The sequence below is a fragment of the Empidonax traillii genome, unplaced genomic scaffold (genome assembly GCF_003031625.1).
Source record: "Empidonax traillii isolate 1590-97213 ecotype Southwest subspecies unplaced genomic scaffold, ASM303162v1 scaffold22:size5013007, whole genome shotgun sequence".
Taxonomy (NCBI): domain Eukaryota; kingdom Metazoa; phylum Chordata; class Aves; order Passeriformes; family Tyrannidae; genus Empidonax; species Empidonax traillii.
The window spans coordinates 1,403,355-1,430,148 of NW_020955215.1; the positions used below are offsets into that span (position 1 = coordinate 1,403,355).

The 26,794-nt window shown below is 51.4% G+C and overlaps 2 protein-coding genes across 3 annotated transcripts in view; both read right to left on the reverse strand.

Annotated features, from left to right (window-relative positions):
- The window catches only part of SH3PXD2B (SH3 and PX domains 2B), a 69,077-nt gene extending 61,585 nt beyond the window's left edge, over positions 1 to 7,492 (reverse strand). The window contains exon 1 of the mRNA XM_027901403.1: positions 7,372 to 7,492. Coding sequence (XP_027757204.1) covers positions 7,372 to 7,443 — 72 coding nt within the window. The 5' untranslated portion in view covers positions 7,444 to 7,492. The remainder of the gene's footprint in view (positions 1 to 7,371) is intronic.
- STK10 (serine/threonine kinase 10) overlaps positions 1 to 26,794 on the reverse strand; it is a 71,620-nt gene that overhangs the window by 14,344 nt on the left and 30,482 nt on the right. The window contains exons 5-19 of one of the 2 annotated variants that reach the window (XR_003573209.1): positions 26,214 to 26,286; positions 25,326 to 25,520; positions 24,218 to 24,299; positions 23,193 to 23,327; positions 21,967 to 22,512; positions 20,562 to 20,692; positions 18,985 to 19,108; positions 17,932 to 18,111; positions 17,598 to 17,690; positions 17,306 to 17,435; positions 16,770 to 16,894; positions 16,092 to 16,280; positions 15,655 to 15,780; positions 15,285 to 15,398; positions 12,829 to 15,170 (exon numbers count right to left, since the gene is read on the reverse strand). Coding sequence is in view for 1 of the 2 variants with exons in the window: in XM_027901379.1 (XP_027757180.1) it covers positions 15,030 to 15,170; positions 15,285 to 15,398; positions 15,655 to 15,780; positions 16,092 to 16,280; positions 16,770 to 16,894; positions 17,306 to 17,435; positions 17,598 to 17,690; positions 17,932 to 18,111; positions 18,985 to 19,108; positions 20,562 to 20,692; positions 21,967 to 22,512; positions 23,193 to 23,327; positions 24,218 to 24,299; positions 25,326 to 25,520; positions 26,214 to 26,286 (2,384 nt within the window). In the remaining variant the exon portion in view is untranslated. Of the gene's footprint in view, positions 1 to 12,519; positions 15,171 to 15,284; positions 15,399 to 15,654; positions 15,781 to 16,091; positions 16,281 to 16,769; positions 16,895 to 17,305; positions 17,436 to 17,597; positions 17,691 to 17,931; positions 18,112 to 18,984; positions 19,109 to 20,561; positions 20,693 to 21,966; positions 22,513 to 23,192; positions 23,328 to 24,217; positions 24,300 to 25,325; positions 25,521 to 26,213; positions 26,287 to 26,794 lie in introns of those variants that run through there. The other variant, XM_027901379.1, reaches the window with a different exon arrangement.

Consider the following 26,794-nt stretch of genomic DNA (forward strand, 5'->3'; position numbering starts at 1 on the left):
ATCCTGCAGTCCACCCAGTGGACACCATAAGCTCGGTCCTCTCTGGCATGATCTGGCATCTGTCATTGCTCTCCCCTCCCCAGCACCTCTGGAGAGGCAGCTCAGAAGGAGAACAGGCCAGTGGAAAATAGGACTAAAAACCCTCAGAAGGGAACTGTCAAAAAATGACAGTTTGCTAAAATAAATGCAAATGGCACTTGGCCAACCGTAACAGAGCTGTCAAAGAGAGCTGCCAGTCAGCTCGGATGGCAGCAAGGGCTCTGCAGCCCTGGGGGAAACACGTCAGCAACTCGCAGCACAAGAAGGTTGGAGGGAGATCCTCCTGGGCAGGATGGCAGCCCAGGCAGGGAGCAAGCTCCACTGTTGGGCATCACCAGAAGAGCAGGGAGGCTGCAGGAGCCAGCTCAGATCCACATCCAGAGCAGTCAGAGTCACGGGGACTCGAGTGTGGAACAGAGGGGAAGAGAAACCAGTGCAAATCATCTCTATCTGAAAGGGCAGCCAGAGACAATTATTTTTTTTTTCTGTTTCTCTTGAAGAAACGAAGTAGCATAAGCCCTGGGACCAGTCAAACACCAGAAGTATTTTTCCAGGGACTGCTGAAGAGCCTCAGTGTTGCAGACAGCAGTGGCTCCTGGTGACTTCCACTGCTTGAAGGGACTGAGAACTCCAGAGCCCTTCACAAGCCCTTGGTGTTGCACCTTCCCCAGGAGGCACATCGTCCCATTCAACAACGTGGGTAGAGAGAGGAGATGATTCAAGCGGGTGACTTGAGGCAACAGAATTAAGAACAGACACTGAAAAAAAAAAAATAACAGAAACAGTTTCCCGTTCTTGAAACAGGAGGTTGTGTGACCTCCTAGAAGAGGTCTGGGCTCCTTGCATAAACACACCATAGACAAGTTGGGAAGCAGCCTGGACTGCTTAAGTTTGAGTAGGAAGAAGGCAGACTGAAGTTACAGGAAAGCCTGGACCTACATTTTCAGCTTTTCTCCTTCCACAGGAGCAGTTTTCCTAAGTTTTGCATGGAGACTTGCAAGGCATCCTGGCTGGGGGTGGGCACACATAAAGCCCACAAGTAAAGCTTTGGGAGAGGGCAGCTCCTGGCTGGCCTGGGAACTCTCTGCCTAGCACAGTTGAACCAAGCTGCAAGTCCAGCCCAAGCTCAGCACCATCCAGCTATGCCAGTTCAAGGCCAAGAGCAGCACAGCCATAACAACAGCAGTTCCCCTGGCATAGCCCAGCCCTCCCTGTGTGGCTCTGCAAAAACCTCAGGGCTTCCCCTGCATCCCTGTGTCCAGAGCTCCCACATACCGAGACTCTTATTGTTCCCACACTGGAAGCACGTGGACAACGTCAGGGTGAAAAGCAACACCACTGTCACTTGGACAGACACTTCCACAGGGATGCAGGGACACGCAGCCCTGCCCAGTGGGCACCAGTGTAGGTCCCCAGCCTCCAGCAGAGCTCCTACAGCAGAGCCAGACGTAACAGCCTCCAGTGGAGGCAGAGCTGTCTGCAGAGCTGTTTCCAAAGGGTTGGAGCCTGTGTGGTCTCGGGTCCAGGGAGACTATGTACAATAAACCTCTCTGTGGAAAACTCCACATATTTAAAGCATCTCTCATCAGCAAAGGGAAAAGCATCAATCAAAAGCATCAGTCTTTCTATTCCACCCGTGCTACCCCCGACCCTGAAACGCAGGGAAGTGGTGAGAGAGCCTCGCACTCTCCCTTCGGCCACCACATGAGAAAGGAGTGCCGAGAAATCCAAAGGGGCAGAGAAACCAAAGCAGCTGAGGGACTGAGCCAAACCAGAGCGGGTTTAATATAGAAAAGGGAGTGGGAAATTGTAAGAGGAAAAGAAAAAAAAAGGAGGGAGGTGGCTAGAAACAAAGAAAGTTCTTGGCATCAAGCTGCTGTGCTTGGCCTCTCTCCATCATCCTTTGCTGCTGCAGGCATGTGGGGCTGGGGAGGGGAGCACAGGGCTGTTGTGCCATAGGATGCCAAAGCCTGGAGCGGGAGAGCTGACCCCTAGCTCAGTCCCCAGACAACTTGTCACCCCTTCACTCCTGCTTTGTGCACAGGGAGAACTAGGAGAAGGGTCATGATGGATCAGACTGCACTGGGAAAGGTATGGAGAAGGTATTCCAGCAGCAACTGGGGATCAGGGCATCAGGGATGCTGCTCTGGTCCCTCTAGCAAAGGAGACAGGCAGAAGCAACAAGTCAGAGCTGCAGGGAGTTGGGCAACAGGGCTGCAGGCAGCATCAGGACAGGCATATCCTCCCCACCACAGCATATACCCCAAGCCAGCCTGCCCAGATATCGAGACTACAAAGCAGCCACCTCCCCTCGCTCCGATTCATCCCTTTGACTGTACCCTCTTCCCACTCCACTACTGTACAGCTTGCCAGGGCACAGCACTGCCTGAGCACACAGCCAGTGCTGCTGGGATGAAAAGTGCACCCACATGAGGCTATGCCAAGCACAGGAACCCCCCTGAGCTCAGACCCCTCAGTCACACCACATACGCACCCGCTCATTTGCTCTGAGTCACACTGAAGGTCAAACATATGGATTCTTTTGTTTCCTATTTCCCACTGCTACATGAAACGGCCGGAAGACAGAGATACCCTCCAAAGCAAAGCTGTGAGGGATCAAGGTCACCAGAGCTCTGAGCAGGCAGAGGCAGTGGACGGCCCCAGTGCTGAAGTTCACTGCTGGAACTGAGGATGAGCATCAGCTTTGCCCACAGAGCTGCACCTGCCTCAGTGGCCGTGTGACAGGCAGGATTTGGCCCTTCTGCTGAACTGTGACACTCAAGGTTTTCAGTAGCCTTGACTGACATGACTAGGGAAGAAAAATAAAGCCTAATTTGCATTTGAGTGCTGGTTTTCATCCAGCATTTTCATTCACAAGGCTAACAGGGCTCCCTTAAACCCCAACTCTGTTGAGAGGTAAGGCAGAAAGAAGGACTGGTTGGCTCTGTAACATTGGATGATGCATGAGGACAGGTCAAAATTTCTACCAGCTACAGGCTCCAAACCTGTGGCCTGCCTGGAGTGGGAGAGCATTAACCAGCCAGCAGGAAATGGGATGAGACATGGCAAAACCACAGGGTACAACAGCAAAACATCACTAAGGATGCTGAGAAAGCCCTCAAACTTCTAGAGGTCACCAGTACTCAGACTCCAGCTTCCTGGGCTGACCCTTGCTTCATACATTCACTGTCTTTCATTCCTAGTTTGGTTAACAGACCCTGCTTCCTAAGTCTAAATGTATCCAGTTCCTTCAGTTCCCCACAGGACATTCCCACCATACCAAGAGCATGGTCACCCTTCCCAGAGGGCACAGCGCAGGGGGGGAGTCATCCCCTGACGCCCTTTTTAAGCCACACAACCAGTATGATTCACAGCAGCAGAAATAAGGCAGCTGCACAAGGTGACACTGTGTCAGGGCCCCACAGAGCTCTGCTCCAGCCAGGCAAGCCAGGACCAGGGGACCATGACACACAGTCCATGGGACACAGGTTCTTTAGAAGAAACCTTCTGTTCTGTATTTGTAGGGCACTGAAGAACCACTGAATCTGTAGATTGGCAGCACTCCTGTCTCACTTGCCATTCAAATGCTCTTCCATGAACATTCCATAATCAGTTCCAGATAAGCAGTTGGGTTGGGGTTGGACAACTCATGAAACCACAAACGGCCTCACCACTACAAGGAACAGGAACACAGACAATACCTACCACAATGTCACAAATTCCACATCAAAATATAACGCATATACTTTTTGAATGTAGTTTTCCCTCAAACAGGTTTTAAAATATCTATAGATGCTATCAACCAGATTCCAACACGCACTGTTAATTACTTTGGCAAGGCAGCTGCCACAAATGAGGTGTTCACCTTGTTTAAAGTCTGCCATCTTGTAAACTGAGCTTGCAAAACAAATCTGTGCTGCTCACTGTTTAAGTTTCCCCTTTTCAAAGCAATATGTGTGTGCAAGGAGGCTGGGAATGGAAGTCCTGCAAGACCACAGTCCAGGTTTCCCAATAAACTAACACAACCTAAAGCATGCTGCTCTCTCTTTCCTGTCAAACATACACATATAAATTTGCTTTGTGCTCTAGAACAACTACTTAAAACTATATGAACTATGGAAATGTTCTTGGAGGGCAGGATGTAGAAATGAAGATGTGATTCAATGGCTCCACTATCAACACATAGAACAACACACACACTGCAGCTGCAATAAAACGAAACATCCTGAAGCTTGCCCAAGGGAAAGAAAACAACCAAAATCTGGATTTAGTAGGGAAAAGCTTTATTTTAGGGCTTCTACTAGAGAATAACAAACACAATACTATAAAAAGATCCTACATGAAGTCCTTTAAAGGAAAATTTAGTCTGTTTCAACTATGCCTTTGTTTTGGGTCTTTTCTGAATAAACATTCATTTATCAGAGACTTGGCCAGACCATGGAAATGGCAGTCTGCTACTCTGTCACTCAGAATGATTATTTTTAAACTTTACTCTTGGACTTTGCCTTTTCAGATTTGCAGTGTTGCCCTGAAGCCCTTGCCAACAGCGTCCCTGAGGGGCACAAGCTGTGATCACTTAACGTATGATTATATGGAAAAGGTTACTGCAGGGTGACCCACCAGCCACTGCCTGAAGGACGGAGCCTGCTTCTTCACTTGGATGATGGGCTGCCACTATCCAGAGCATCCTGCAACACACACCTGCATAAGGATCATTTCTCGCTGCCCCTTCCAGGTACTGCCTGTGAAAAAAAGCCTAAAGACACAAGTGGCACAAATGCAGTTTGGGGGTACAGGACTGTGTTTGGGCCCCAAGCTGAACCCTGACACTCAGCTCATCACACGTTCAAGGTGGTCTCCAGCTACCCAAACCCTGCCTTGGACCTTGCTGGGTCCTTGCCCAGCCCAAGCCCTACAGCTTGGCAGAATATTGTGCCTCCTGTTGTGCAAAATAGAACCTTTTTGTCTCAGGCAACACAATTCTTTTTGCATCAATCATCAAGGTGAAAGGAAAACCACACCAGCCTGAATAGGACCAGCCTCTCCTACAGCCCTCCCCACCGCAGGCATCAATAAAGACTTTGAAACACTGGTTTGATCTCTCTTTTCTGGGAAAGTGGAATTCACAACTTTCTGCTGTGGCCTCTCTACAAGCAACACAACTGCACCTTTGTCTAGGGAAGAAAAGCCTCTCGCTGATGCAGAGAGGAGCCCGAGCAGTGCAGGTCACTCACTGGTCAGACTAGCACAGAAGCAACAGGAGGAAAAGCCAGCCTGGTCCTCCAGCCTCCCCAGGGACAGTGAGAACTGCCTCAGGGGATGGAGCAGAGCACATCTATGCTCAGCAAGAAGAAGCCAGAGAGCAAAGGTTTAACATGGACACTTTGTGGTTGACTCGGATTTGCAGTGTGCCAGAAAACACAGCCTAAAGATGACTCAGCCATGATTTGCTGCCCCTCCTTTCCCTCTTGCAGGAGGAGGAAAAAAAAAAAGAAGGTTTTGGTTTCATATAATTAACTGGTTTTGTGAATGTGCCTGGTTCCTATCGATTCCTCAAACAAGGCGAGCGCTCCCATTCACTCCAGCGCTGCTCCGGGGAGGCAGCTGCCTGCAAGCTGCTGGCCCCTCCCTGGGCTCAGCCCCGCTGTGAGCCACGCTGGCTCATGCTGCTGGATTTGAGTCCAAGACAAGTACAAGGAAAGGTTAGAGGCAAAGGACTCGGCTGAGGAGGGAGCGGAGGCTGAACGGCCGGACTACACAGCTGGCTGTCATGAGCTGCACACAACCGCCTTCGCCCACCACCCCGGCAGCTTCTGCTCCAGTGTCCCCACCCAGCTGCCCCACCACACAGCTCCCTTCTCAGAAAACATTTCTGTCCCAATTTTAAAGCCTCACAGGGATTATTTGTGCTATGCCCAGCTCCACCCGACTCACCACTGCGAGTGGAGGGTGAGCAGGAACGGTACACAAAACAAATTGTGTGCAGCACTCGGGGTGCATGTCCCAAACATGGGCACAGAGACACCAGGCCAAGCAAGGGTACAAGAGGGTCTAAAGGGAAAGCAGAGGAGCAGCTGCAGGCGATCCCATTCGAGCCCTGTTCCGGGACCTGACAACGATGCAACAGACTCGCCAAGACAAACAGAAGCGTACGCAGCTCACAAACCTCCTCACGTACATGCTCCTCCAGATTGGGTACATAACACAGCCACAATGAGTAAGGCTGAGATGGACACAGCAAGTAAAGGGGCACATCTGGAGCTAGGGCCAGATAAAGCTACCAGCAGGGCAGGAGAGGAAGAAGGGGTGATAAGGGGTTGGGCAGCAGCAGCCACGCTACATCCCTAAATGCAAGGAGAGGGTAACAGCCTCCTTTACTCTCCCCTCCTAGAGCTGACCTGCCCTCAGCTTTCCTCCAACTGTTGCTCATTGACACAAACCAGCTGAGAGGAGCTTGAGAAGCCCCTCATATCCCAAAGACTTTAAGATCCCAGCTTTTCTGACACAACACACTCCAGTCAGAGTGAACACCACATCTACACAACCAAAACACCACAAACACTGTGTCACTGGGTCACCCTGGTCTAGGGCAAATGGGGCAGAAAGAACATTTTGGTCTTTGTTTTATGACTCTTGCCAGGATTCACCCACAGCTCTCCACAGATGCCTGGAAACACACCAAAGTTTAAATAATAATAAAAAAAAGAAAACCACTTTCAAAAACAGACAAACCCACAACAGTCTGGAAGATGCCCTGGAGCACGCAGGAAGGCGCTGCCCGGGCAGCTCACGCAGCAGGGGTGCAGGGGACACGAGGGATCCCTTACAGGGATAGAGCATTTCCAGAGCGCAGAATGCAGGAACCGGGTGGTCCTTTGCCCCAGGACTGCGCGGCCAACAGGTCCCACGTCCCCTCTGCCAAGCGCTGCTCCCGCACCGAAGCGGAGGCGCTCGGCGGCGGTGCCCGGGGCCGCCTCCTCGGTGCGCGGTACCCCGGGAGCGCCTCCAGCGACCCCTGCCCGAAGCCCCCGGGAATCCCCCGACGGGTCCCGCCCAGGGTCGGCACCGGCGCTGCCCCGGGAGCGCGGTCTGGGGGGAAGAGGCAGCACATCCCCACGCTGGCAGGGGGGCACCGGGTGACCCGCACGGGAGACGCCGGGGCGGGAGCGGCAGACCCGGCAGCGCTGCCAGCCTCCTCCTCCTCCTCCTTCTCCTTCCTCCCTTCCCGGAGCTCCGTGCGGGAGCGGGGCCGCCCGCGGGCCGGCAGCGCCCGGCCTTTGTTTGCCCAGGGCTGGGCTCGGCGGAGCGGGCGCCCGGAGCCGCGCCACTCACATAGTGCTTGTTGGGGATGCGCCGCTTCTGCACGTCCAGCACCTTCACCTCCGCGATGCTCCGCCTGGGCATGCCGCTGCTCGGCCCCTCGCAGCCCGCGGGAGCGGCGGAGGCGCGGGGGAGGCACTGGCGCTCGCAGCCGGGATCGGAGCCTGCAGCGCCGAGCCGAGCCCAGCCGAGCCCCGCCGCGCCGCCCGCTGCCGGGGGCGGGAGGCGGCCCCGGCCCGCCCCGGCCTATCCCGGCCGGCGGGGCGGCCCCACCGCCGCCCGCTTAAAGGGGCGGCCGGCACCGCCCGCCCGGCGTGTCTGTGCCGGCAGGGACCGTCCGGTCCCCGGGTGTCCGCCCCACTGTGCCCCCGCTCCGTCTCGGAGCCCGGGGGTGTCTGAGCGCACTGTGCTGTCCCTCGCGGGGACGTGGTTGGAGGGGCTGGAGGGGTCCGGGCTTGCCCTGCTTGCCTGTGCGTGCGCTCCATCACCAGCTCGTTTCTTCGCTCTGCTCACGTCCCATGACAGCGGCCCCCAAGTTGGTTCTGTCTTGGCTACCAATGGTCACGTCCCGAAAGGATCCAGGAAATGGGCAGGAAGAGGTCTGTCTTGGCTGTTGGTGTGGTCAGATCAGCAGAACTGCCATGCCCAGGACAACCTGCATACCTGCATAGAGAGACTGCTTGCAAGAGCATGTAGTGACAGGATAAGGGAGGATGGCTTCAAACTGACAGAGATTAGATATTAGGAAGAAAATCTTGGCTGTGAAGGTGGTGAGGCCCTGGCACAGGTTGCCCAGAGAAGTTGTAAGTGGCCCATCCCTGGAAGTGTTTTACACGGCTTGGAGCAACCTGGTTTAGTGAATGGTGTCTCTGCCCATGGCAGAGAGATTGGAACAAGATGATCTTTAAGGTCCCTTCCAGCTCAAACCACTCTGTGGTTCTACCCCTGGGAGCCAGGAGCTGAGCCACCACGCCCACCTCTCCTCCCAGGCAGCTCAACCCTCCATGCCCAGCTCTGCCCTTAGGCCAGCAAAGGAGACAAGGCAATGACCAGGCACTTCTCTACATCAGCACTACCCCCAGCTGCCATCTTCGCAGTGGCTCCTCAACACGTGGCATAACCACAGCTCTCTTCCCTGTTGGGCTTTTAATTACATTATAAAGTTACTCAAGGCTTACACTGGCAGGTCATTAGTTTTCATATGAATTTAATTTAATCATAAACAACTCATCTCACTCCTTAGCGGCTCCTTAAATGTGGCTCTTTTTAAACACTATTAACTTTGCTACAACCACCCTAGAGAATTAATGGAGGTGCAGGCAGGTTGCCAGTGCTTTATTGCCCCTCCCAAAGGGCTCATCTTCATCCTGCTCCCCCTCCACAAAGCCCAAGCCCACAGTGCCCCTGCAGGGATGGCTGCAGGAAGGTTGCTAGGCTGTCTGAAGGGGACATCATGCCACTGATGACCTCTCTGGTGTGAAGATGCAAGGCTGTTTTACATGTGGACCAGCTGCATATTGCTCCCATCCCTGTCCCAGTCACCACTCCTCAGTCAGGCATGTGGTGAAGGTAGGCAGGCAAGAGGCCATAGATAGAACCTTTAGAGTCCTCCCTTCCTTCTCCCATCAGGAAAGCCCTGACATTCAGAAGGGGTGCTGAGGCTAATCAACAGCCCATAATAGCACCAATAAAAGCCCTGAAAGATACAGAGGTCCTTCAATGGATGGTGAGGAAAACATCCAAAGCAGCTATGTCTCATGTTGGTAAGAGAAGGAGTGCACACTGAGATGTGGAACATCAGAGAAAGCAGATTGAGTGAGGAATGAAGCAGTTATTGGTCTTCACATGCTAAAAGGAGAAACTAAGGCAGAGAAGCACTTAAGCATCTGTATGGCCTTTCTCAGCACTGTGACCTGCTGAAGGGACCCCGTTGCTCCTGGGCCCCAACAGCACCAGGCAGCGGCTGCAGCCTGACAGCTAAATGAGCACCCAGGAACAAGCAGAGACAGTCACAGCTAATGCTGCAAAATGGCTCCTGTGTTTAATTAACAAGTCTGATGAGAGCTGTTGAGATGAGTGCAGAGTGGCTTTTCATGCTGACCAGATCACCTCCCGAGGGAGGCACTCTGGGAAGTGACGGTGGAGATGCTTGGGCTCTAGTGTGCCTCGATAATTTATCCAGGAAACTGCCAAGCGTTTGCCAAGGGAGCCCAAATGAAGGGCTTGTGAGTGACCTGGGAGTGTCATGCTCTGCCCACTCCTCTGGTGATATGGCTTCAGGAGCAGCAGAGGTCTGGGCAGCAGCACGTCCCACAACAAGGTTGGGTGGTACAGGTGCAACTGAGTGGAGTTTTAGGAGAAACAAGTCACCTCCTGCTGCCTAAGCACGGGCTGAAGTGTTGTTAAGCCAAATAAAATAACTACACAGGAGAACTCACCACCCACTCAAGAGCTGAGCACATGCACTCTCCCTTCTCTTTGGCAGGATCAGCTGAGCAGTGTAAAGCAAGAGGGCAAATGACTTCTGAAGAGCCAGCCATCAGCTCGGATGTGCAAATGGATTTCTGCATGGCTCTAAGCAGGCTCCAGCTGTTTGGTCCCCGACATTTTCTTGGTATCAGAGATGGAATGGAATGAGAAAGCAGTGCCCCATTGTCAACCCTGAACTGCAGAGGAAACACTATCTGCAGTCATCCTGGCATGGAGAGCCCACTACTGCTGCTTGCTTTTCAATTTAAAAATTAGGAGTTTGTGCCAGGTGGTTAAATGTTCCTGGTCCTCCCTGTGCACAGAACAAATGCATCCATCTTCCCTGAGCTGCTTCACAAAGATTAGTCAAAAATGAGACTCCTATCCCAACAGAGGGCAAATCTTTGCAGCTAAAGCCCAGCATTTCACTGGGGATGGATCTCACCTATTCTTAGCTGTCACCAGGAACAATTTTCCACTGCTCTGACCCCTGTATTGCACTATATAATTTTAGGTGCGTGGTGTGGATGCCACCTGTCACAGCAGGCCTGGCAGCAGGTTGTACCCATCCTACACAGGGGTATGGCAGCAGGGAGAAGCAGACCCCAAGGAGGGGATGCTCAGCCCTCAAATGGGGAAGGCTTTCCTGGCACACAGTGGGCAGGGGGAACCTGGATAACTCCTAAGGATAATGCTGGAGCAGGAGACAAAGTAGTGAAGCCCTGATGAGGAGCAGAGATCTGGCGAAAGGGGTGCCATAGAGAATGACAAATCCAGGGAAAAGAGCGAGCGATCCTTTTTGTGCAACGGGACAGCTCAGCTCCGGCGCTTCAGTGTCATGCCACCTAGTGAGCAAGAGAAAGAGCAGCAAACATCTCCCCTCCATGCCCTGCAAGCCTGGAAATCAGGTCCAGGGCAGTCCTAGGTGGAGTAGCAGGGCAACACGCCCCTGGCACCCAGCCCCGCCCCACCCCACCCCACCCAGGAGACGAGCAACAAGAAACCTCAATAGCAAGGCAGAGCCACAGCCTCCGGAGAGGCTGGGCTTCCTCTAGCCCTGGGTAGTTTGGCATTTGGAGATGGACAGTGCAGCAGGAGAACACTCAATGGCATTTGGCTTAACAGGGTGCAGGTGACTTTTGCAGGACATGCCCATGGCACTGCTCACCTCCAGCTGCCCTCCTGCAGCGATGGAGGGAGCCCATGTGCTGTCACAGGAGGAAGGGAGTTAGGTACAAGCTCCAGCTCCATGACTCTCCCTGCCTGCCCTGATTTTTCTTCCCCCAGAGAGTTTTATCATCCCAATCACAGCATGAATGCTGCAAAAGCCCTTGGGCAGCTCAGAGGAGTCTGGAGCCCAGATGTGACAGGATATAAACCACAGGGAATGCTACACCTGCTGCAGCACCAATAAGTTTCCAGGGCTGTCATCTCTATTTTAAAAAAATAAGAAATAATTTTACTTTTGCTCTGTTTTCAGCATTGCACCAGGACAGACTGGTAGCTAACAGTTATTTCTGGAATACACAGTACTTATAAATATATGTTGAATCCTCATGGTTGAAGCTCCCCTCAGGCACTGCCAAGGACATGCAGATGAAGTTAAATATTCCCATGAGATCCTCTGCTTCACTGGGATACATTGAGTGAGGCCAGTGTGTCCCAGGAGACAGTGCAGTCCTGGTACACATAAACAAAGATGACTAATTATGTGTCCTCAGCTACTCCATTTCTTACGATCTCATGGAGAAAGGAGACAGGCACCCTCGGGCTTTGCTTGTCCTCTCACCGCAGTGCTGCCTGTTTAAAACCCCACCACTAACAACTTACAGTACCAACCCCATCTCCTTTTCAGCACCTCACCTGAACTCACATCCCGCCGTTTTACCTACCAGGGTGGACACTGGTAACAGGGTCATTTCCTGCATGAAATCCAAGGTGAAAGTTGGCAGACTCTGGAGCAACCTTCCAAAAGTGAGGGGAAATCCACACCAGCTCCATGGGCTCATGTAAAAACTGCCCTTGCACACTGTGTGTCCTTGAAAAAAATCATAATTAAACTGGCAGGGAAATATCTCCGAGCAGAGAACAAAGACCACACAGGTGGTGGGAGCTTTTCTGAGCAACTTGAGGGAGGAGAAGGAGGTCTGCCCCTGTGCTGACAGGGGAAGACATGGTTTGCATCCCGATCCTACAATGCTTCCCAAGCACTCCCCAGCAGAGGTCAACGTGTGAAGAGACAAAGAGGCTTCACTAAGACTTCCTTGTCCCACCAAAGCAAGGGAGTGGAGGCATTTGGCTGAAATCTCTTGCTAAGACCAGGCAAGTAATTAAATAGGAAGAAAAATCCATGCCTAAGTGGTCTGCACTCAGATGACAGGGTGCAATACCCGCTCTTCACCAAGCAGGGTCAGCCCAGCACCGTCTTAACACCAAACGAAGTCATCGAGGGAATCGCTGCTTCACTTCAGCTTACCAGTTTCAGCCTCATCGCAAACACGTTCCTGCCCTGGAGCTGCAGCACCCAGCAGGAGAGTCTCTAGAGCAATTTCAAAGAACTGGAAGCTCAGCCTTGCAAGGTTCAAATGCCAGAAATGGCTCTGGAGGTTTCTGTAAATCAACAAACTCCAGACTAGAAGCAAAGCTGGTCTCAGGCCACAGCCAATGATCACACAAAATCAGACACATGCCCAGGTTTCTTAGTTTGTTACTTTATTAGAGGGGTCTTTACATCATAGTGGTGGCCCTATTGGAGTCACTTTACAAAATATTAAAAAAATCCTTTTTATTCAAAGCCACATTTTTTAAAATGGTATCCCATCCCCTCTCAAAGGTAAGCTGGGTTTAATTGTGGTTCCTTCTCAACAGGAAACAACAAAAATGTCCTCTTTTGAAAGGAGTGAAAATATAACCACCCTGTAAACATGACAATCAGATGATGTGCTCCCCTGCCCCTTCTAGAAGATGGTATTAGAGCCCTGGCACACTCAGAGAGGAAACATCGGCTCTTTAAGAGCCCCCAGAAATAGTCTTTCCTCATGGCTGCAAAATATCCAGAAAGAGCTGATGCTCCCTGGGCTGGTGGAGAAGGCAGTCAGAGGCAGCAACGCCCTTCAGTGTGACCAGCATGCTGCAGGACGTCCTTCTGCAAGTCACATGTAAGACATGAAGGACAGGCACCAGGAACTGGTTTCTGTGACACCAACCATTTCATAGAATAGCTCAGCTTGAAGCCAGCAGGACCAGGAACAAAACCAATTGGGCTGCTGTTACACACTTCTAATGCAACTAAAAGGCTCAAACCAGCCCTTTGTCCTGGTTCAGGAACATCCCTCATTCGTTAATCCTACATCAGCTCCCAACCTGGCACTATCACACCTGAAAGGCACAGTCCATGCTTTTGGAGATGGGGCAGGCAGCCTGCCTATTTTTATTAACAGAGGCATTGTTGGTGTGGATTCAGAAGTAAACTGGAATGGCCCAAATAGATGTAGTCTTGCTAGTTTGCAGGAAGCTTATAAATATGTATTAGGAACTCTAAATGGGTGGGAAATCCACACCTCAGATACAGAGTTAAAGACCTGGGGGCTGACTCCTTCAGCTCAGTACCTGCAAGTGTAGCACATCATATATCACCTTTCCCTGAAATGCCAGTATGTCACTAAATCAACATTTCAGACTTTCAAATAATATATTTTTTTAAACTTTTTAAAGCAGAAACATTTTTTTCTCGCTCGGGAAGCAGGTTTAAAACAAACAATGCTGTCCAGAGATGAACAGAGAGAAAAACTTAAGTGCTACTTTACACCTTTGGGTTATATGAAGAAGAAGGTGCTGCCAGTGAGGTCTCTGACCCCCTACTCAGGTCTGTGCTCTGAGTCCTACCCAGAAGCTCAGCCAAGCCCTCCCTGCCTGGTGCAGGTGGAGGAGACACATCACCATGAAGCAGAAAGGACAGAGGGCTGGACCTGCCACTGCTCTGCCACTCTGCAGCCTGAGTCCATGCTGAAAGCCAGGAGGACCATCCAAGAAACTGTGGCACACTACAAGGAGATGAGACATCAGTGGACAAAGTGATGCTGAGAGTAACAAGCCACCACGACCTGCCTTCACATCTCCTCTTCCCATGTTTCACAACTCCTTTATTCCTTCCAAATGATGCTCTGCAGCCCATAACACTGATGCAGAGTGGCCAGACTGGCTGGCCCATATGGCCCACACATATAGAACACTTAAAAAGAAGTCTCAAGCACATGTGTGATCATGAGAGCTCCGGCAATAACACTCTTCAGCCTCCCACCTGTCCTTACCAAAAGGCACATGACCATGACAGGCACTTCACTGTGTCACCACTGTTACAAACCTCTTCCTCTGCACATGCACATACACTTCTTTAAGGACAAAAGCCTGTAACCAGCTGAACAGTTTAATTACACCTTAATCCAGTCCCTGAAAAGACAGTGTTAGCTGGGTGCCAGAGGGTCTGTGGTGCCAGTGATCGCGGAAGGAAGGAAGAAGCAGAAGATCTTTGGGAGGACATCCAGCCAGTCCCCTTTCTGTACAGTCTATACAAACTGTACAGTGAGAGAGGAAGAGAAAAACCCAACCCTCCTTACTCAAAGGCAAAATACCCCAAATCCCTGTCTCTCCCTTGAGCAAAAAAGGACCACAGTGGATAGAAATCAGTGTAAGGCAAGTGTTGGGGGCCCTCGAGGCCAAGGTTATCTTAAGACAATGCCAAAGCTGCTCTGCCCCAGGCGAGTCCTTACAGAGGACTGGGAGAAGGAGCAGCCACTGTGGAGAGAGAAGGTGACACCCCCTGCACAGAGGGCAGGAGCCATGGCCTGTTTCTCCTGTTCAGAGTGGTCATTGCTTCAGTCTGAGCTGACCAGCCAGGTGAGCACCAGGCTCACGTGAGAGATGACACATCCAGCTCACAGAACAAATACAATCCAGAAAGGGTCCTGCCCCACTTCCCAGCCTGGAGCCATGCTGAGCAGGCCAGCTCCTGGGAAAGCCACTACAACTTACAGTCAGCATCCCACAGTTCAGGGATCCCATTTATCCCAGACAGAGCAAGGGGACTGGAGGGTGCTGTTGTAAGAAGAGGCTGCCGAGAGGATCTTCCAAGTCCAAATTGCCCACCTGCAGCCCAGGAGGACACAGCCAGTACCAGCTGGTGGCCTGCCAGCTGTGAGATGTTATAAGCTCTCTGAGGAGCTGAAAGGGACAAACTTGGCATGTTTGGTTGGGGATGCTGGCATCTGTCCATCTGCCTCCTCACTCAGCTTGAAGAACATCTCCTGCTCACGCTTCTTCTGGTTCAGCTCATCCTCCAGGGCCTTAAGCAACAGAGAACACACAAAAGAGGTGTATGTGAGATTGTTCTGGAGCTATGGATACTGTCCCTCCAACCAGCCGAGCAGGACACCCTTCTCTCACCAAGGAGGCATTACCTTCTTCCGTGGCCTCAGCTTGTCTCGCCACTCCTTCATGTGCTGGTTGTGGTTCTCATCCAGGGATTTCAGCTTCTGGGTTTCATGCTCGATCAAGAGGTGACACTTTTCATTCTAAAAACAGATCACAAAACAGAACACCCATCAAGCAGCCAGGACTGTAAATCCAGTGGTCAAACAGGATTCGCCTCAGCCAGAGACAATCAGGGCTCTGAGCTCCAGGGCACAGTTAGACATGGCCACAAAAACCTGTCAAGGCAAGAGCAAGGGGACATCAGGTCCCATCTGCAGGCTTAAGAGACTTCTTCAAGAGACCAAGAGACTTCTTAAGTGACTAAGAACTGCACAGGGAGCTCTGAGGGACAGGTACCTGCAGGTGCTGGAGCTCATTCGTGTTGCTCTCGCACTGAGCCTGCATGTCCTTCATCTGCGACTCGTGTTTCTGCTGCTGGTGCAGCCGCTCTGCTTTTTGCCTCTTCTCTTCCTGCAGAGCAAACTAGAAGAGAGAAAAGCAGGTGCTCATTTGGAAGAGTTTCTCTAGTCTCTGAAGCTGGTTAAGAGCCTGGACAGCTTGCATTATTATACAGAAAGGAAAGAAAAGCCCTGAGGATGTTCACAACAACAGTCATAACGGAAGTAGCGCTGAAAACCACACCTGATGCCCCAAATGCAAAGGCATCTGACGTCCTGAAGTGGGTTAGAAGTAGGAATAGTTGCATTTTTCCAACTTCCTTTCTGCTAACAGGCCAGTGAAGTACTTCACCCTTAAGCCAACCCTCAACCCTGGTGCCCTTTGCAAGACCGGACCTGTTTTATCTTCTCCCGCTGCTCAGATGCGCTCCCACTGGAGTGGATGTGAAGGCTCTTCTTGTACATGGCCATGCGTGTCTTCCCTTCACTCCGCTGGATTTTGGGGAGCCGGGCTTTCTCCTGCTGCTGCCGAATTTTCAGCTGCTCCAACATGCGCTGGTTGTACCGCTGCATTTGCTCCCTTTCCTGCAGAGAGACAAGTATCAGAGGAGGAGGGACACCTCAGGCCAGCAAGAAAGTGCTGAGGAGAAAAGAGAGAGCCAGAGAGCAGATTTGGGAGTAGCATGGAAGTGGACTGTGACTGACAGCTCCACAAGAGGTGAGGGCGGCTACTGAACATGCTGTGAAAGCAGAGGACGAGAGTTCTGAAGGAACATGCCAGTCTTCACTCACTGCTCTGGGAATCAACCCTGACAAATACCAGACAGTGACAGGTTTCCAGAAACCCCCAAAGTTCACAACTGCTTTTTGCACGTTAAATGCACGCAGCACAGAATACATGCCCCAGGCAAGAAGGCTGACATGAGCGTTATTCTGGTCCCTTTTCACTAATAATGACCAAGTCCCTTAACTCCTAACCCAACCTTACCCACTTACAGCCTGGAAGGGAAACACCCAGGGACACCCAGATGCTTTGTTGACCCGCACCAGTGTAGTAAGGTGCTAAGTCTTCACCTTCTCATGCTTCCGGAGCAACTCATGCCTCTGGAGGAAATACTGGTCCTTTAGCTGCTGCTTGACAAGCTGGTGCTTCTCCTGTTGTTGACGCTCTTCAAGATCCCAGATGCAAGCCTCCCGATCTGTGGAAAGGAGGAGGATTAGGAGACAACCCACCCTGGTTCCTCAGCTTGGTCACACAAAGCATCCCAAGCTCAGGAGATCCCTACACACATGAGCAGTGCAACAGATGTGGAGGGTGATCATTCACCTCCTGTTTTCCAAGAGAAATTGGTTGCAGACCATATTGGAGTGTCATTTCTTCCAATTATGAAGCCTAATTGGTTCATATTTGTAAAGCATTTTGAAGATTCAAGTGCTAAGTATTATTATTGTTAAACATTTAGACAGGATCTGGCAAGGCTGTTTTTTTCTAAATCCCATCCTGCCAGCTTGCAACTCTGTCACAGCATCTGCTGCGTGGGAAGAGCCGGCGTTGGATAAACCCATGGTTACAGCATTCCCTTTCCTCCTTTACAGCCTTTGCCACCCACCTCTCATGAGCTGCTGCTTTTTGTTCAGGCACTCGCGTTCCTTGTCGCAGATCTCCCTTTTGTTCTGGGCAGTTATATTTTTCATGGCTTGCTCCAGGTCCTCCTTCTGCTTGGCCAAGAATTCCTGTTCCTGGAAGAAACCAGTGGTACCACCGTGAGCCCTCCTTCTGCTGCAACTTGAAAAGCATCTGGTGGTGTTTTAGAAGCTGCCAGTCCCCCACGGAGGAAGGATGCTTCTGTCTACTACGCACTTCCCAGTCTTGGAGCTGTGGCAATCTTCTCTCAGCCTTACCATGGTTTGTTTTTTCTGGGTGAAGTCATCCATCTTCGCCTTCATGTTCCCTTTGCGCTGTTGCCGTGGCAGCTTCTCAACTTCATTCTTGACCTTTGGGGAGGGAAATGAGATTTATCTGCAGGTAATTCTAGGCTAAGAACAACCCCACCTAATGTCACTGCACAGCTGCACCTCAGGAAACACCCAAATATGCCAAAGAAAAGCAAGAGCTTCCTGCTAAAGCACCAACAACTGCTTCCCTCTCAAGCTGTACCACGGAGGAATGCTGAAGCTTTCCTGGAAGACAGAAATGCAGGAAACCAGCTTTCCTCCCTCCTGTCCCTATTTTTACCTCCTTCTTCATCTGCTTCAGATGCTCCAGGAATTTGACGTGGTCTCGCTCCTGCTCCAGGCGAATGCGCTTGGCCTCCTCCCGCCGGCGCAGGGAGTGATCTTGTTCCATCTTCTCAATCTGCTGCTTCTGCTGCCGTTCCAGGTTTTCCAGTTCTGTGTCATAGAACTTCTTCTTTGCCTGTATGGGAAGGGACAAAAGGAAGGGAGGTCAACTTCAGCCTCCTCTCCACTTTGTTTCCTTCCAAAAGTTAAAAAAGAAAAAGAAACTAAAAGAAGAAAAAGGGGTGGGGCATTGTCCTTGCATGGATTGAGCCTTTGAGCCTCTTTACTAAAAAGAGAGGAGAGAAATTTCCAACACCCCACAAAGCACAAAGGGCAGAGCCAGCTCTAGCATCAGGACTTTAATTATTTTTGAACTTGTTCTGGCACTGATGCACTTCAAACCTTTCTCTTGCTTATGTCCTGATTTACAACGTCCCACCAGGACCCAAGGTCCTGGGCAAATATTGGCTCAAGCAGAACAGTTCTTTTTCTGCAGGCAAGGATTTCCAATTTTAAGGCTCTGTGCTCCAACAGCGTCCTTGTGTCTGATCTCTCCCTGCCTGCAGCTCACAGGAATGGACCACCCAGGAGTCAACAAGAGCAGGTTGCCCCAGGGAAAGAGTAAAGGAAGCGGATTTGGGGGTGTTGCACAGATCATTGCATGTGATAATAAATCCCACAAATGAAAAGTGACTTGCCAAGATGGGCATTCACAGATAGGGCATAGCAAGACTGTAGAAATACAGCGGAGCCCAGGAATAAGCCCCAGGAATTGGGGCTTCTTGGAGCACAGGTAGGGTGGATTAACAAAGAGTTATTTAAAGCCTCCACCCTCCACAGAGGCATCCCATGCCTCATATCCCAAAGGGGTTCCTTGATATTTCTGCTCCCTCTGGGTGTGATACACCAAGGTTGTTGCAACCCAGAGAGCATCACTCTGTGTGGGGGTTTGCAGGGCACCTGCAGAGACATCAAACCAGCTTATTCTCAGGAGCTTCCCCTCATGTACCATCATTTCTTGCTCGAAGCGCCGGAGCATCTGCTCCAGCTGCAGCTGGTGCTTGCTGTTGAGCTGGGCCTGGTTTCGGTGCTCCTCCTTCTGAAGGAGACGCAGCTCCCGCAGCTCCTGGCGCCTGCAGAGGGTTAAAATGGAGGGAAAGAGAAAAATACAGAGTCAGACAAGTGCAGAGGCATGTGGGTGAGATGGCAGAATAAAAGGCCAGAGCATTTCAGCAGGGAATGGAAGCAGCAGAGCCATCCTGTAGGATCCTGCCATTTGCTTTGAGCACAGGCAGGAGGTAAATGCCACCTGACTGATGCACTCTCAGGCTCTGTGACACTGTGAGGAAGCAGGATGCTAATTATGGGAACTGCTGGGAAAACCATCAGCTTTCACAGGTAAGGCCTATTAGCATTCACAGCTTCCCAAACAAGCCCTGTCAAAGCCTCCTAAGTTGATTCTGCAGTCACTGCTGCCCCAAGCAGCACCCAAAATACCCATTCTGCCAGCTGGGTTAGGACTCCCTGATTTTCAAAACAAAGCTGAGGCCAAGCTGGTGCTGCTCTGGCCTGGCCCCTAAGCTCTGCATCAGTTCTGGCTCACACCTGGGTGGCAGAAAGAGCGGTTTTCCCAATTTCCAACCTATCCATCATAACATTGCATCACTCCCCTCATCCAGCTTCACAACCAGAAAAAGGCAGCCTCTGCTCAGAGGGTTGTGTTTGAGCCTAAACCATTCTCTGGTTCCATGATTCCATGAAAGCTGTACCCAGAAATTCCCTGTACTTTCATACATGTGTTCCCCTTGTTTTACTGTGGGGTTACATGCACTTCTCATACAAAAATTAATAGCTTATGAGCTTCTGCATAGATCTGATATTGGGGCCTAGGAATAAGGCTACCACAGGGACATAAAGTGCTTGGGACAAATTATATTCTTGGGGAGTCCCAAGAGAGCAGCACAAGGGAGTCTAGAATAGGGCATCAAACAAAACAATTTGTATTTTAACTATTTTAAGGACCTTTTAATTTCAGTGCTAGAAAAAGCAGTTCCTCTTTTTTAGAATAGCTCATAGAGGTTTGAAAGCTGTAAGATCTGTGATGAAGTCATAAAGGCTTAAGCAGGGAGGACACCCCCATGAATATTAAATGATGCTCGAGGAGTTTACAACTCCCTTGGTCTTTCTGTTAATGAAGTCTGAGGAGGTACACAAACAAAAGGAAGAGGAGAATCTTGAGAAGATTTCTGTGCTTATTTCCATTAAGCCAGGCATCTCCAATCTGGGGAACACATGTAGTCACCCCCCAAAGGACAGAGCCAGCCACAGCACAAGCTTCCCTTGCCACAGTCTCGCTGCATCCTTCCCCTGCATGCAAACAGAGTTCAGCTTAGTGCTACAGCAAGCCCTGTGCCAGCCAAGGAAAAGCTAAAGGAAGTGATGTCCACACTGGACAGCTGTTCTGTCCAAGTGGAACGAAGATGGGAAATGAGAGCACTTTAGGTCATTCCTGGATTAGCCTGCAGAGAAGAAAACCCTACCCTGGCTCAGTGCCCTGCCCTCCCTCCATCCCAGTGACCCACTTACCTGAGAAATCTCATTTCTTCATCCTTCTTCTCATCCTCACTGATGATCTTCGAGGTGGTGACACTCACCTCCACTCCATCCACAACGAACTTGCGGGTGCGTTTCAGCGTCTTCTTGTGCATCCGGGAATCCTGAGTTTGGCAAGAGGGGGAAAGGAGGAGGCCGTGAAGGGGCTCCCCGGCTTGTTGCATGGGGTGCAACAGCTGGAAGCCTCAGAGCAATTTTGATGCTGTTTGTTCATGAAGAACACACACACGGAGAGCAAACCATCGGCCCACTTGGAGATTCCAGCTGCACAGCTTTGCTACCACCTTGCAGAAACCTGACCTGGAAGAGACACCACCCAGCACCCAAAGACCCTTTCTCACCATGCCCAGCTAAACCATGATCTAACATGATTCCCTCTTCATGGCTTACTCTTTGTAAAACCCAAAAGACTCCTTTCTCCCTCAGTGGGACCAACTGGGGAAAAGAATTCCGTGTGTGGCATCATATTCCTCTTTGGCTGGCCCCAAGGAGACCAGGTGTCCAGGGAAAGGGGTAAATTGCTATGCAAGAGCATCACATTTCTGTCATCAGGCTCCTGAGGGGGATGTTGGCTCTCGTGGTCACCGCAGGAGGCAGGAGGGGAGGAATGTTTTGCTGAGAGTGGTTTCCCGGCACGTCTGTGTGCCGGGAAGCCATCACTCATGCAGGCAATTTGATAAAGATCTTGTGCAACACATCACTCTGCCCCCTCAAGTCACAACATTTCTTCTCCTGAAGCTCAGCAAATACCATTCCAGTTATTTTTCCTCTTCCTCTAAGCCATGCTGACCTGGCCAGCTCTGGCTCACAAGCATTCCCAGCCTCCAGAAAGCTTTAGCAAAAGCCAAGAAGCCTGGGAGGTCTCTGTGCAAGGCACTGCTGACACAAACCAGGCCAGATGTATGGCAGGTTGGAAAAACTGGAGCGGCACAAGCCCAAAAGAACTTTCTCCTGGGGCCAGGTGTTCTAGGAAAGAGTAGCAGAGTGATGGACTGTGGATAAAGTTCAGGAAATCACATTTGGGGTTTCACACTTGCATAGTCAAACACAGTCAGGAGAGTGGCATGGTTACTTCACACTTCTTAGGGCCCAAAATAGCTACAAAACATCAGACTTCCATTAGATTTCAGTGACCTGTGGCAGAAGGGGACACATAAACCTGCAGCAGCTCCACCAAGAGCTTCTCCTTCACTTGAGGACAAGCCACATCCCCATGGCAGAGCTTCACCCAGCAGTATGTGCTGTGCTGGCCCGAGCCCAGCTGGGACAGTGAATTCATAGAGAGGGAAAACACACTGCTGAAGGCTTTTCTAGAGAAAGGCTTCCTCCCTCCTTGTTAGCCCCGTGTTCTCCAACACCCTCTGCCCACCGCTCTCACCTTCAGGGAGATGGAGCCACTTTCCCTGTTAAGGGACAGGTCAGCAGACAGGGAGATGGTGAGGTCCATGCTTTCAGAGGCTGAAGTGCTGCCAGAATCTGAGTCCCCTTTGGACCGGCTGCCGGGTAACGGAGCAGAGGGATCCAAGCTCCCGTTGGCAAGTTTCTCCTCCGTGAAGTTCTCCAGGTGGCTGCTCTCCGGCCGCTCCCCGATGCTCTTCCGCTCCTTGCTGCCTGCCCTGGGCTGCTTGTTCCCCTCCGCTGAGTTATCCAAATGTCCAGGCTGCAAGATGATGTCTGGCTTGTCCTGGGTGGCCGAGGTGGCAGAGCTGGCAGGGGTTTTTGTGGAGGGGGGGTTGCTGTCCAGTTTGTCATTGTCATTGCTTATCCCTTCATCTGAGACTTTATCGCTCTGTGCATCTGTGGTGTCCTTGCCAGTCCCCACAGACCCATTCACTGCTTTGGGCAAGGAAGAATCTGGAGGCTTCTCCCCATCAAAACTCAGCTGACTCGCCTCAGAGGGGTCCCGCTTGTGCTTACCAGGGGGCTGGAAAGACAGGGAAGGGAAGACGTTGGGTTTGGCCCCACACTTAACACAACTGCAAGGGCTGTAAGTCCCTACACCCCAGACCAAAGCCACATGCAGCTAAAGAGTTATTGGGAGGAAATCTTCCCTTTTAGGACATCTGCCCTGAGATGCTACTTTCTCCAGGTTTGTCGCCCCAAAGACTATGGACACTACCTGGAAGGAAAAAGCACAGTGAAAAAACTCCAGAACTTGCACATTCTGAAGAGGCAGCCTAGGAGTTTGCATATCAAACACTTTTTACCCAAGGCTAGCTCCACTATGGATTGATCACTACCCTGTGCCACAGAGGAGGGAGGTCGAGGCATGTCCCCTAGCAAGGCTACCGAGCCAGCTTTGAGATGTCCTCTTCAAAGAGGCCAGCTCAGCAGCAGATCTGTCCAGCTTCTCCAGCCTCTATCAGGGCCCATATATATTTTTTAGTTTTTAAGCCCCTCCTGTGAGTGGGCACTGAGCCACCCTCCAGTATCATTGTTTCTCCATGCCCTGGCAGCCACTGAAAAACAGCCCCTCCCTGGCCAAGCAACCATTTTGCCTCCACCTGATGGGGCTCAGAACAGCTGTAAACTCAGCCTGCTGAGCTCTTTCTCCCACCACAGCCACACTGGCAAACTTGCCAGCACGATGCCAGGAGTGCTCACCGAGGCAGACTCTGATGAGTCATCCTCTTCTGCTTCATCCCGACTCTCTTCAATCTCTTCCATCACCTCAGCCTTGGCCTCGGCCACCAGCTCGCGCAGGGCCCGGTTGCTGGTCACCTTGCTGACAAAGGGATGCTGAAAACCAAGCACGGTGCACATGTGTGAAGTGGCCAAAAACAGACCTTGTGAGCTCGTGGCCAAGTGACGATCCTGGCAAAGACCACCTCTTGCTTTAAAACAACTGCAAAGACCTGAGGTTGTGGTTCTTTCCCATGTCACTGGGCTTAACCCCCTGGTGAATTTACAGACAGGCATGAGGGAGAACAAGAGAGAACATGGTGTGAGGTTAAACACACACTCTGCACACAGATGCTCAGAGCCTGGTGCTCCGCAAAGCTGCTTCACATCAACATCCCCCACACAAAAGCACCAGCTAAATTAAACAAGGGGACATTCCCCCTCCCCACAATGAGCCACAGGATGCCAGCAGGAGCAGGGCAAGAGCCAGTCTGCAGGATCCCTGGGTGCAAACAGAGCCCGGAGGAAGGTTTAATTGAATTCAGGCTGGAATCACTCAGTGCACACAGCGGGGTGTTTGTGTTGAGCTTCAGCAAAAGGCTGTGGAGTCCCTCAGGTCTCTCAGGGACTCCAGCATGGATGGGAGTGTGCAGACACTGCTGCAGGGTGAGAGATCTGCAGTCAGCACGGAAGAGCACCTTCCAGGTTTTTGCTATTATTTTGAAAAGGGACAGGAGGAAAAGACAGGAGTTGAATTTAAATTTGGGATAAGCAGGTATCATCCAAGCTGGCTGCCAGATGGATGTTTTTAGGCAACAGGAACCATTTCTATTCCAGCTGGTGTCCATAGGGGCTCTGCTGTTTGCTCCAAGGGGAAAAATGTTGCTGATCATTTTTGGAGCATTTTAGTGGCTGAAAAGTACTATGAACTTTCTAAACAAGACAAAAATCATCTGAAACCAGCCTGGGGCCACAGACCCAGCCCAGGGGCTGGTGCTAGTTCCTACCTCCAGCAGCTGGGCAGCACTGGGACGGGTCTCTGGGTTCTTGTCCAGCGCCTTCTTCAGGAAGTCTCTGAACTCCAGGGACCTGAAAACACAGTTGCTGGTGAAAAGCTCAGGAGGGAGAAAGGCCTCGAATGCCACAGAGGTCAGCTTGATCCTTCTTCCAGATTATGTCCCAGCTTGCAGCTGTCCATAATTGCCAGTGCACTCCCACGGGAAACTCAATGCTCAGTTATTCTGATTATTTGTAAGTGAATCAAAGTAGCCAAGTGAGGGACTAGATTTCCCTTAGCTGTGATGGCAACAAATGGTGGGGACTGAGCCCCAGTTACTGTTCCCCAGGGCCAAGGCAGAGCCAGGAGAGGACACCAGCAGGTACTCTCTAAAGGTACTCTCTCGCTGGAGCTGCTGTGGCCAAAGATGTTCCAGGAGCCATTCCCACAGCCACACTGGGAAACGATGGCTGCGAAGAACCAGGAACCCCATAGGAGGGCACCCTCAGCCTGCAAAGCACAGCTCTGAGATCCAGAGAATGTCCCTGATCGGCTTCTGAGCAGCTCCAGAGGAAGCATTCCCACCCTCCCTGCTGAACTTTAGCCATGGGGTCCTGCCTGCACCACTGTGACAATGCTTGTGACTCCAGTGCTCTCCCAGTATTTTGCTACTGGCTATCACACAGCTGGTTTTATAATGATTTTAAAATAAATAAATAAATTAAAATTGACTGATTGGTTTACTTTTAAAAGCAGAAATGGCTTTCCAAACTCCAGGAAGGAAATTCTGGAGCTCTTGGCCATCTCTAAGTTTTAGAGAAAAATCTGCCTTTCGTCCACACGGGAGGTTTTGAAAACAGCCAAGGGATCACCCCTCACTTCAGGGGGGCTTGTGGATGAGCAGCAGCTCCCCCCATGCTGCCTGCATGCTGTCAGCACAGTCTGAGACTCTGCCCTCAGCCAGCAGCGCCTTCAGAGCCCCTAACACACGGCTGGACCTAAAATACAGCCAGAATTCTACACTGGGCTCTCAAATTAAACAAAACTGCTAGAAATTACTGGGGTTTTTTCTCTCTTTAAGTTGGGAAACCTGCACTCTGTTGGCCCAAACGCCTCACCATTTGGAAGGGCAGCTGAGCGTGGGGGGGTCGGACTTGGCGATCTTCAGCAGGACTCTCATGGGGTTGAGCTCGTGGTGGGGCGGCTCAATCTGGGCCATTTCGATCAGTGTGATCCCCAGGGACCAGATGTCTGCCTTGTAATCATACGGAGTGTCCTTCATGGTCTCGCACATCACCACCTCCGGGGCCATCCTGCAAGGGGCAGAGCAAGGAGCAGGGATGAGGGGGAGGATGACGCCACTGCCACACAGTGCGAGCCTTGCAGCAGCAATTAAAGGCTCTAAGTAATCCACAGCATCGCATAAAAACAGCCTTTCCTCCTAGCTCTGGGTTTCAGAAGCAGCAGCATCTTTTCTAAGGGGTCCAACCCCCTCCCTCTTCCACAGACACGGAGGCAGCCCCTGGAAACCCCCAGGCCATTGACATCTGGCGCGGATGTTGCTTCAGACAATAAATTAATCCTCGCGATTCCATTCCTTCAGCAAGTCGGGTGATTTAGAGATTGTGTTTCTGGAGCGAGGAGTCGTTCCCATGTGCTTGGAGTAGCTCCAAAGCCCACCCCAGCCCCCGGGGTGGGGGAGCAGGGGGAGCACACACGCGAACACACGTGTGTCCCTTTGCTCTGCCAAGCCTCGGGCGGCCCAGGGCACCGTGACACCGCGCAGGGCTCCCACACCACCGAGGCTGCTCACAGCTCCACTCAGGCAAGGAAAACCCTTGCACACGCAGATGTAGCAGCCACAGCTCCTCGTAGAAATCCTCCCACCCGTGGTAAGGCACCAACACATCCCAAAGGCCATGAGGTTCCCCACTTCTGGCAAGCCTGATTTTCAGAGGAGTGAAGCTCCTCACGGACACAAGGTTCGTAACAAGCAAGTCACTCACCAGTAAGGGGTCCCAATGAAAGAGTCTCGCTTCTGCAAGGTTTTCATGTTTTTGGCAGACACTCCAAAGTCAGCTGCAAAGAGCAGTAACATTAGATGCCGTAGGAAAACTAAAAGACCCCTCTGAATTAGCACACTTGGCTGAAATGCAGATGGAAAAGCAAACATTCACTTAAGGCAAGAACACGATGCAACATGCTGTGCCCCCTCAACTGAGCATCAGAAATTCAATTTGGTTGTGGGTCCATGAACCCCAGGACTCTCCTCTCCTATATACCGTAAGACAGGGGCATGACAAGCCACCCCTGCCAAACCTTACACATCTAGAAGGAAGCTGAGATCTTTTCTGCAAACAAAAGCAGATACTTTCAGAATTGCTATTTCATAGCAAAAAGTCTCATTTTACACCAGAAAACCCAACGTACTGTTACATTCCATCTTTCCCTTCAGCCCTGAGCACACCAGCCACTGCATGATGCCTCTCCTTGATTCTGTCCCTTCTACAGAGAGCTGCTGATGTCAACCCAACCCAAATCAAATCAGGAAGACCAGTAAAGGGTCCTGAGCCCACTCCAGGTGAGT